A 10,000-nucleotide genomic window follows, 5' to 3' on the forward strand; every position below is an offset into this window, starting at 1 on the left:
ATCACTCTCATTATTACCACAAACCTTTTACGAACCGAGATATACCTTAAACATAAGAGACACGTTGCATGCAATCACCAAGGCACGTGAGAGCGGTGCTTGCATGGAGTAATTGTTATTTATTTGAGTGATTCTAAACACGTAAGCGTAATCATTGTTGCAAGAGTTGACACTAGCTAGTGGGTCATAGTAAAGAGATATTTGATAAGAAAGAAAAAAAAGACACGAAAGGTCATGTTGAGAATTCTTAAACAATGGGAAAAAATAAATACCATCATTCATGCCACGGAGATCACCTTTAGGAAAGTATTCGGAGTATGGGGTTTGAAACTAGGAGTTAACTGTAAAAACTCTCCTGTGACTGAATATTTTTTTGTAGGATTAGTTGTCACAGTTAATACCAGTTAAGAGTCGAATCACCAATTAGTCATCAATTAACAACCATTCGTTTTGAATAACCATCTCTCAATCACCAGTCAACAGTCAACACTCTCCAATCACCAATCAGTTACCACCTACCATCTTCCAATAACCAATCATCATCAACTACACCACCATTCTCCAATCACCAGTAACCAATCACAACTCACCAATCACCAGTCACAAAGCACTCTTCACCAATCAGCAGTCACCAGCCACCAGTCACCAGTCACCAGGCCCGTGCAAGTGAGTGAGTGACCGACCACCTGTTGCGTGGACTGGCCGCGGGTCAGATGCAACGCTAGCCGAGAGGAGGCCAGCTCATGCGGAGGAGCAAGGTGGTCCCCTTTGCAGCCTCAGGGGAGAGGGGGGGGGAGGAGAGAGGAAGGAGGTGAGGTGGAGAGAGGATGGGGGGAGGAAGGAGGTGGGAGGGAAGGGGGTGGATGCAGGGAGACTATGGGGAGGGGGAGGGGCTTTGGGTTCACATGCCTCTACCCTTGGGACTGAAATTTGAATTCTAGTCTCTTATTTTTTTGTCTTCAAATTCTCCCGTAGACTAAAAGGCGTGAGGAAAATGTTGGAGGGAATCCCAGAAGGCTATAACTAGGGGCTATTGAAGTGCGTACGGAGAACCGGCTAATTACGTCCGCAACCTGTGCATTCTTTCAACTGAATTTCTTTTTAAGGTGCTTACGCCCGTCTGGCCACCAGCCATAATAACCCCTGCATTTAAAACATCAATTGTTATCCGTTGCCAAGTACACGCCAGGCATTCCGAATCCGTCGACCAGGGGCCTCTCCGGTACCGTAAAAGAAATCCTAATAATACACTATAAAAAAAGAAAGAATAATAAGGTGTACGAACTCTACCACCACAGCTTCGCCAGCACCACCGATATGCCTCGGGTCCTCTCGTCATTATGAAGTTCTTAACTGCCGTAACAACCGTGGTCGCCTTTCAGGGCCCCGCCACGCTGGCACATTACTCTTCGCGCGACTCCAAAGAGGCGTTCTTGCGTATTCAGGGTCTTTGCCCCGAGTCAGGCCAATGCATGTGCGGATGCAATCGGGAGGGAGGTTGTTTCCTCCTTATGTAGCTCTCTCTGTGTAAGCGTTTGCTGTGTCTCTTTACTTTTGTTCCAACTGTGGCTTTCTGTCTGTCTGTTTTTCAGGCTTCTCTAGCTGCCTCCCTTCTTCTCTGCGTCTATTTTGCATACCTGCACGTACACACACACACACACACACACGCGCGCGCGCGCGCACACACACACACACACACACACACACACACACACACACACACACACACACACACACACACACACACACACACACACACACACACATACATACACACACACACATACACACACACACATACATATATATATGCACACTAGCAACACATTGCCCCTTGCGTACCCGAGCGCCGAGCAATACATCAGCGTCAAGATTGCAACAAAAGCCAAGCAGCAGCCGAATGACTCCGAGGCTTCTCATTGCACAGCCGCCTGAGGGCACGGCGCCTAATTACGGGCTGGCCGAGGTGGCACTGATTGCACGCGAGATCACACGCAGCATCTCAGCATCACACCATCACAAGAGAAAGGGGGGAGGGGAGGGATGTGTATAGGGGAAGGAGGGGGGGGGCGTGTGAATGGGGGAAGGAGGGGGGGTGCGTGTGAATGGAGGGGTAGGGGGATTGTGTGAATGGTGGGGAGGGGGGGGGGGGGTGAGGAAGGTAAGGGGATTGTGTCTATTGAGGAAGGGAAGAGGTAATTGTATGTATCGGAGAGGTGGGGGAGGGGGGGAGATTATGTGTATGAGGATAGGAGAGAGGGCGAAGAGGTACGGGTATGTGTGTATGGGGGGGGGGGCATCAACGAGTTACATAAGGTCATACAGGATGAGTATATACCAGGCGCAACAAGCCGACACACATCAACACTCTCATCACACCACGGATCGCCTTGCAATAAGTAACCTGAGGACTGGATCCCTTTTATTACATAATCACGTAATTCGTTTTGAAGGGAGGAAGAGTCAGCATCTCCTCAACTGCGGATATGCTGCGCTTAAAGGTCTTCCACCCGACATCACATAAGCATTAGCGGTTCCCTCGCATCCTAACCTCGAATTAATACGCTTCTCAATTTTTTTTTTTTTTTTTTTTTTTTTTTTTTTTTTTTTTTTTTTTTTTTTTTTTAAGTTTTTTAAGTTTTCCGCCTACTTTAATGGTAGAGTGTCTGACTATTCTGATACATTGACATTTATCTATGCATACATTTCCACATGTATACATGCGGGCATACACATTCACATATGAATAGATAGATACATACTAGAGTAGTACGTACAATGTACACACACATACACATATACAAACGAGAACACATACATATACAAACATAATAAAACTGTTATATTGGTATAAACAGACAGATATATACTAGATACATACTAACCTGCAGACAACCATCAATGTTATCAGTATCCTTTGTAAACACAGATCTAATAATTTATCATCATATCATCATTAGCGATATCATCATTATTGCAGCCACCATGAGTATTCCTATGCATCATGAATCCATCAGCCTCCACGCCTTAATCTGTGCAATCAACTTTGATATTAAATGTAAGGCTGTTTATCTCCGCGGCTGGCTGGCTGGCAGGGCAGAAAGAGCTCTGTCATTGTTTGTAGTTGGGGAGCAGCGGGTGTCCCACTCCTCTCTCTCTCTCTCTCATTCTCTCTCTCTTTCTCTCTCTCTCTCTTCTCTTTCTCTTTCTCTCTCTCTCTCTCTCTCTCTCTCTCTCTCTCTCTCTCTCTCTCTCTCTCTCTCTCTCTCTCTCTCTCTCTCTCTCTCTCTCTCTCTCTCTCTCTCTCTTTCTTTTCTTTTCTTTTCTTTTCTCTTCTCTTCTCTTCTCTTCTCTTTCTCTCTTCTCCCTCTCTCTCATCTCATCTCCTCCCCTCCCCTCCCCTCTCCTCTCCTCTCCTCCCCTCCCCTCCCCTCTCCTCTCCTCCCCTCCCCTCTCCTCCCCTCCCCTCCCCTCTCCTCTCCTCTCCTCTCCTCCCCTCTCCTCTCCTCTCCTCCCCTCCCCTCCCCTCCCCGTGCCATCAAACATAACATAGAAAACAACAAACAACTAAAGATATCCCAAGAGTCTCTACCTTCGCCCACATTTCCTTCAGCGAAATTACATGGCCGATGAACGATTAAAAAAAAAGAGTGAATGACTTGCCAATTTCGATCCTCATTGCATTGCAAAAAAAACAACAACATGCAAATGATTATTAGCTACTGCAAAACACAAACACGTCGTAAAGTCAGCATCCTCTCCGTAGAGCTTTCTAGCTTGATGAGTCACTCTGAGCTCTTGTGCAGGTGATGAGTACAGGTGATGAGTACAGGTGATGGGTATGAATGAGTAGTGTTTACGGGCCGCGTGTGTGTGTGTGATGCGTAGTAGTGTTTGCCATCGGAGTATTCGTCGTGGTTGAGTGTCATAATGAATGAGCACTCTTGTCATTCATTGATGAGGAAAGATGACTTGTCTCGGTCCACGTTTTATTGTTTCTTAATTGTTGTGCATCAAATTGATATTTGTATGTATGTGTTTATGTGTATGTGTATGTGTTTTTTTTTTGTGTGTGTGCGTGTATATGTATGTATGCATGTATGTATGTATGTATGTATGTACGTATGTATGTATGTATATGTATATATATATATATATATATATATATATATATATATATATATATATATATATATATATGTATGTATGTATGTATGTATGTATGTATGTATGTATGTATGTATGTATGTATATGCGAGATATAAGTATGCATGTATGTACGTATATACGACAAAAAATTGTACGTTATTATGGAATTGTTATGTATATATAACATAAAAAAATTATTATTTGCACAACATTCCATGCACGTGCACGTTGCGTTGCGTTGTGTGTACATAACAACATACTTCAAAATAAGAGAAATAAGAGACCCAACCATACCTTGATACACAAAATACAAAAACACACAAAAAACCAAAAAATCGCAGGAGATCTGCCTTGGCTTGCAACCCGCCCGTTAACAAAATTGCAAAAAAAACATTGCCGGCCCTAATCTTTGGGGCCTTGACGCGGGATCCTTTGCTTAGGCCTTGGGACGCCTGACGCGAACTTTAGTTTTTCAGGATTTTTCCGTAGAAAGAATTTTTTTTAATGGGCGGGGAGAGAATAGGCGAATCCTTTTTTTTTTTTTTTTTTTTTTTTTTTTTTTTTTTTTTTTTTTTTTTTTTTTTTTTTTTTTTTTTTTTTTTTTTTTTTTTTTTTTTTTTTTTTTTTTTGAGGAGGGGGGGGAAGAATAAATTTGAAAGATCGTTTTAAGATCGAGATTTAGAAAAAGAGATGAATGAAAAAATGAAAAATTCATTCATTCATTCATGAAACACTTTCTTCATTCATTCAGATTAGATGCACGCACTTTCTAAATCTCGACTCGACCAATATTCTTGGATCACGCGAAATTTCGTTTCTTTTATGGTGTGAAAATTCGATCGGTTTTTTTGAGACATTTGGTCGAAATTATATTGCTTTAGGTGTATGAATGGTTTAACTTCTAATTGATTTCTTGTAATTTTTACCTTCTTTTTTATTTTATTTTTATTTCGTTCTTTGTTTTTCATTTTTTTTTTTTTTTTCATTTATGTTCTTTCGTTTGGGTCTCTGTATGTATTATACGGTTGGGTAATGGGGCTTAAAGAGGTTCATTTATATTGGTTAATAATTCTTTAAATATATAAAATATGCTTCTTCACAAGTGATGAAAAGATAATAAAAAAGCCATAAAAAAAGCTACAAAAAAGCATTCCTAAAGGCAAAAAAAGCTATCATTACAAAAAATCCCCATGCCCACTACGCTCTAATTATATATATATATTAACTTACAATGCAATATTATAATAAAATGAACTGGCAATTGAGGTCACTAAGGTCATCGAAAGTTGTGTCACCCAATGCAATGTGAGTCATGCAGGCGGGTGAGAATCTAAGGTCAACGACGAGGCTGTGCATTTAAAATGTGTAAGTCGAGTTTATATATATATATTTAAGTAGACTTCTGGTTATCGAATGTAAGGGGAAAAAGTATGCATGAGAATAGATCATTTCACAGTGCATGATTTCTAACTACTGATTCGATAGTTACAATAATCCCCATCTCCATCTCCACCACGTAACTCTGAGGAAAAAAAAAAAAAAAAAAAAAAAAAAAAAAAAAAAAAAAAAAAAAAAAAAAAAAAAAAAAAAAATATATATATATATATATATATATATATATATATATATATATATATATATATACACATGTTGAAATCGTGCATTCCCATTCATACATTTTGCAACGTCCGTACATGGCTTGTTTACCCTTGAGGCTACTACATTCCCCCATCTCGTTGATCCTGACCAAAGTCCCAAAATTGGCACAAAATAAATCTTTTATTAATGAACCTCTCGCAACGAGTGCTGCTTGTGTGTAAGAATGGTCATCTCGAACTCAATAACAAGTCCCTTTCTATTCGAGTTTCAAGGGACTTCCAGTGGTTTAGAAAATCCGATTGTGTGGAAGTTATGTTTTGTGAGGTTTTTGATTGTATTTCGTATTGATTGTCTTTTTTTAAAGGTTATTAAGTTCACTCGATAGACATGGATTCGTCTTGTTTATCGAGTACATATATATAAGTGAAATTACTAATAATTGCAAACACGACTGTTTTCACAAATCTAATCTAACTCTTGCTTTTAAAAATGTGATAATGATAATAATGATAATGATGATAATGATAATAATAACAAAAATCATCAGCACATCATCGTCATCATTATCAATAACATTAATAATAATGAGTCATAAAAATAATTATCATTATCGTTTGAATAATAATAATTGTAACGATAACAATTACTACATTAATAACAATAAAAACAAACAGAATAATAACAATAATAACAATAGCAATGATGATGATGATGATGATGATGATGATGATGATGATGATGATGATGATGATGATGATGATGATGATGATGATGATGATGACGACGACGACGACGATGATAATCATGATCATGATGGTGATGGTGACGATGATGATGTGATGATGATAAACATCCAGTAACCATACCTTGTACTGCTGACGGGCGGGGAATGGGCGTGCATAGAAGCGAGGGCGGCAAGGGCGTGTTCTCCCGCCCGCACCTGTTCCATGCTGCCCACTACCAGGTTCCTCGCCGACGACACTTCCTTGACGACGCGATGCCTGAGTGAAAGAGAGGGAGAAAAAGATTGGAAGTTGAGACGCTGCTAATCTTTGAGAGAGAGTTTTTCATGTTTATAATTATTTTGCTTTTTTATTTATTATAATCTTTCTTTCTTTTTTTTTTTCTTTCTTTTTTTTTGGGGGGGGATTAGACATTTAGATGATACGCTTGTACTTTTTTTTACCTTTTCTTTTTTTTTTGGGGGGAGGGACTATAAAATATAATATTTCTGAAGAATACTGGATTATACATCGTGTTCTTTGATCTCAAACGTGAACAAATTTCATTATTCATGATTTGATTTTGCAGTTTATTCAACCATGCACAGAGGCGAGGCATAAAATAAAGCTCTATTATCACGAAACCTCGAAAGCTTTACTCAGGAGATGTAAGACGTCTGGTCTGAAAATCACATGTATAAAAGAACACCAAAGGACGAAGTGGTAGAGCAGTCATGTGTGTGTGTGGGGGGGGGAGGGTTACATACGTACGTACAGAAAAATATGTATACATATATATACGTAAACATAAACACACACACACATATATATTTATATATGCATATATGCATATATATATATATATATATATATATATATATATATACATACATATATATATATATATATACATATATACATATATACATATATATACATATATATACATATATATATATACATATATATACATATATAAATATATATACATACATATTTAATTTTCTTCTTTTCAAACACATATAAAGCCCAAATCAATCAAACCAAAAACGCCGAAGAGGAAAGACAACCGCAGCGCATAACATTACCCCAATGACACGGAAAAAAAACGTTCTTTCCGAAGCCAAAACCGCGCGTAGGTTCACCCACTCTGTTCGGCGTCCGAGGTTGTTTCCGACGGCGACCGCAAGCCGAGTACCGTCGCGTTGCCGTCGAGCTTACGGCGACGGCGGGATGGGATGCGGAGGCGCCGTTGAACTCCGGGATTTACGACGTTTTCACCGCCTTTTTCGGGCGTTTGAGCACACGCACGGGCGGTCGGGCGCTTGGCGAGGAATGCCCGGATGGTCGACACTTGTTGCTTGCTGGAGTGTTTGCTTGCTTGCTTGCTCTCTCTCTCGCTTTGTCATTCGGAAGGGGGGATAGATTAGGAAATGTGTTTTGTGTTTTGTTCTCTTCTTTACTTTTCGATTTCTTTTCCTCTTTTTATATCTATCTATTTCTCCTTTCCCTTCTCTTTCTTTTTCATTTTTCTCCTTCTTCTCTTTCTTTCTTTTTCTCTTTCTCCCTATGTCTATTTCACCCTCTTCTCTTTCTCTTTCTCCGTTCTCTGTTTCTGTTTTGCTTAGTCTCCTTCGGTAACTGTTTTCTACCGATGAAGTCTCTCCCAAGTACGGCATATTTATCCCCCTTTATTCTATTTAATTTCTACTTATTCCCCTTTACGTGCACAAAAAAATAAACAATAGGAAAAAAAAAAACTTGTCAGAATTTCGTATAAGACGAGTTAATGACGAGTTAGTGACGAGTCATGCTACCTGGATGTCACTCGTCCAGTCTTCCGCCCCGGGCCAGCGCTGTCGCCTCCTGTGACGTCTCAAAATTTTGACATCTCATCAAAATATTTATGCTGTTTGTTTCGTCTCAATAAAGCGAAGACTAGTTAAGTCTAGTGCTTGTTATTATCTCCCTGTTCTGGAGTGACAGCATCTTCATAATCCACTTTTGTTTCCACTGTGACTCCGCCCTCTTTGGGGTAATTTGTTTCGTTCACTGTCTCCAAATGCATTAATATATATGTAATTTATAATATATAAATACTTTATGTACTTTATAATACATAAATATATACTTATAAATATGTACTTTATATATATAAACATGTACTTTGATATACACACATCCACACAGGAGAGAAGAGGAGGGAATACAGGGAATATCAGAATAGGTGTGTGTGTGTGTGAGTGAGTGAGTGAGTGAGTGAGTGAGTGTGTGTGTGTGTGTGTGTGTGTGTGTGTGTGTGTGTGTGTGTGTGTGTGTGTGTACGCGCGTGTACGTGTACGTATGTCAAACCTGATTCACCCTGAATACCCCAACCATTACCTACACCTCATACAAACAACATACCCTTCCTTAGAACACATCCCCCATATCCACCACCTACAAAAAAAAACACAAGCATAAAAAAAACATTTAAAACTAACAAAATCCCAGTAATAAAATCGCGGAATCCCCTTCAACAAAAATACGAAGAAACCAGGTGTCCATCAACGCTGTCGTACCGCAACCAGCTGGACTCGAGGGTTATGTATTCAGGGATGCTAGACTTATCACCCCGGACACGGATGACTGGCAGGTGGACAGAGCCGCGGTGGGATGAGTGTTTGTTTGTTTGTTTGTTTTCTTTTTCTTTCTTTCTGTTTCTATTTTTTTCTTTCTCTCTCTCTCTGTCTCTGTCTCTCTCGCTCTCGCTCTCTCTCTCTCTCTCTCTTTTTCTCTGTCTCTGTCTCTGTCTCTCTCTCTCTGTCTCCCTCTCCCTCTCCCTCTCCTCCTCTCTCTCTCTCTCTCTCTCTCTCTCCCTCTCCCTCTCCCTCTCCCTCTCCCTCTCCCTCTCCCTCTCCCTCTCCCTCTCCCTCTCCTCTCCCTCTCCCTCTCTCCCCCCCTCTCCCTCTCCCTCTCCCTCTCCCTCCCCCTCTCCCTCCCCCTCCCCCTCCCCCTCCCCCTCTCTTTCCTTCTCTATCGGTCTCTCATTCCACCATTCTCTCTTTTCCTCGTTCTCTCTTTCTTTCTCATTCTGACTCCCATTCTTTCTTGTCAAACCTTCACTCACATGATGTAAGGTTTACAAATATGCACGTCAGCGAAAACTTCTCGACAATGACTTCTCCTGTCTGAATATGATGCTGTATTATAGTCTTTCATTGTGTGATTCTTTTGAAGCACCGCATATGTAGATTTCTGATACTATCTAATATATATGTGTATGTATATATATATACACATATGCACGTACACACAGACACACAGACACACACACACACACACACATATGTCTATATGTATATATCTTATATATATATATATATATATATATATATATATATATATATATATATATACACATATACATACATACATACATACATACATACATATATGAATATATACATACATACATACATATATATATATATATATATATATATATATATATATATATATATATAAGATATATATACGCACACACCCTT

At 39.7% G+C, this 10,000-nt stretch overlaps 1 protein-coding gene across 2 annotated transcripts in view; it reads right to left on the reverse strand.

Moving 5' to 3' along the window:
- Nucleotides 1-10,000, reverse strand: part of LOC122254601 (uncharacterized) — a 109,460-nt gene that overhangs the window by 14,198 nt on the left and 85,262 nt on the right. For both annotated transcript variants that reach the window (XM_043018360.2, XM_043018361.2), the window contains exon 3: nucleotides 6,615-6,749. In XM_043018360.2, coding sequence (XP_042874294.2) covers nucleotides 6,615-6,749 — 135 coding nt within the window. The remainder of the gene's footprint in view (nucleotides 1-6,614; nucleotides 6,750-10,000) is intronic.

The sequence above is a fragment of the Penaeus japonicus genome, unplaced genomic scaffold (assembly GCF_977035675.1).
Source record: "Penaeus japonicus unplaced genomic scaffold, GWHDUDI00000001_assembly GWHDUDI00000011, whole genome shotgun sequence".
In the NCBI taxonomy this organism is placed as follows: Eukaryota; Metazoa; Arthropoda; class Malacostraca; order Decapoda; family Penaeidae; genus Penaeus; species Penaeus japonicus.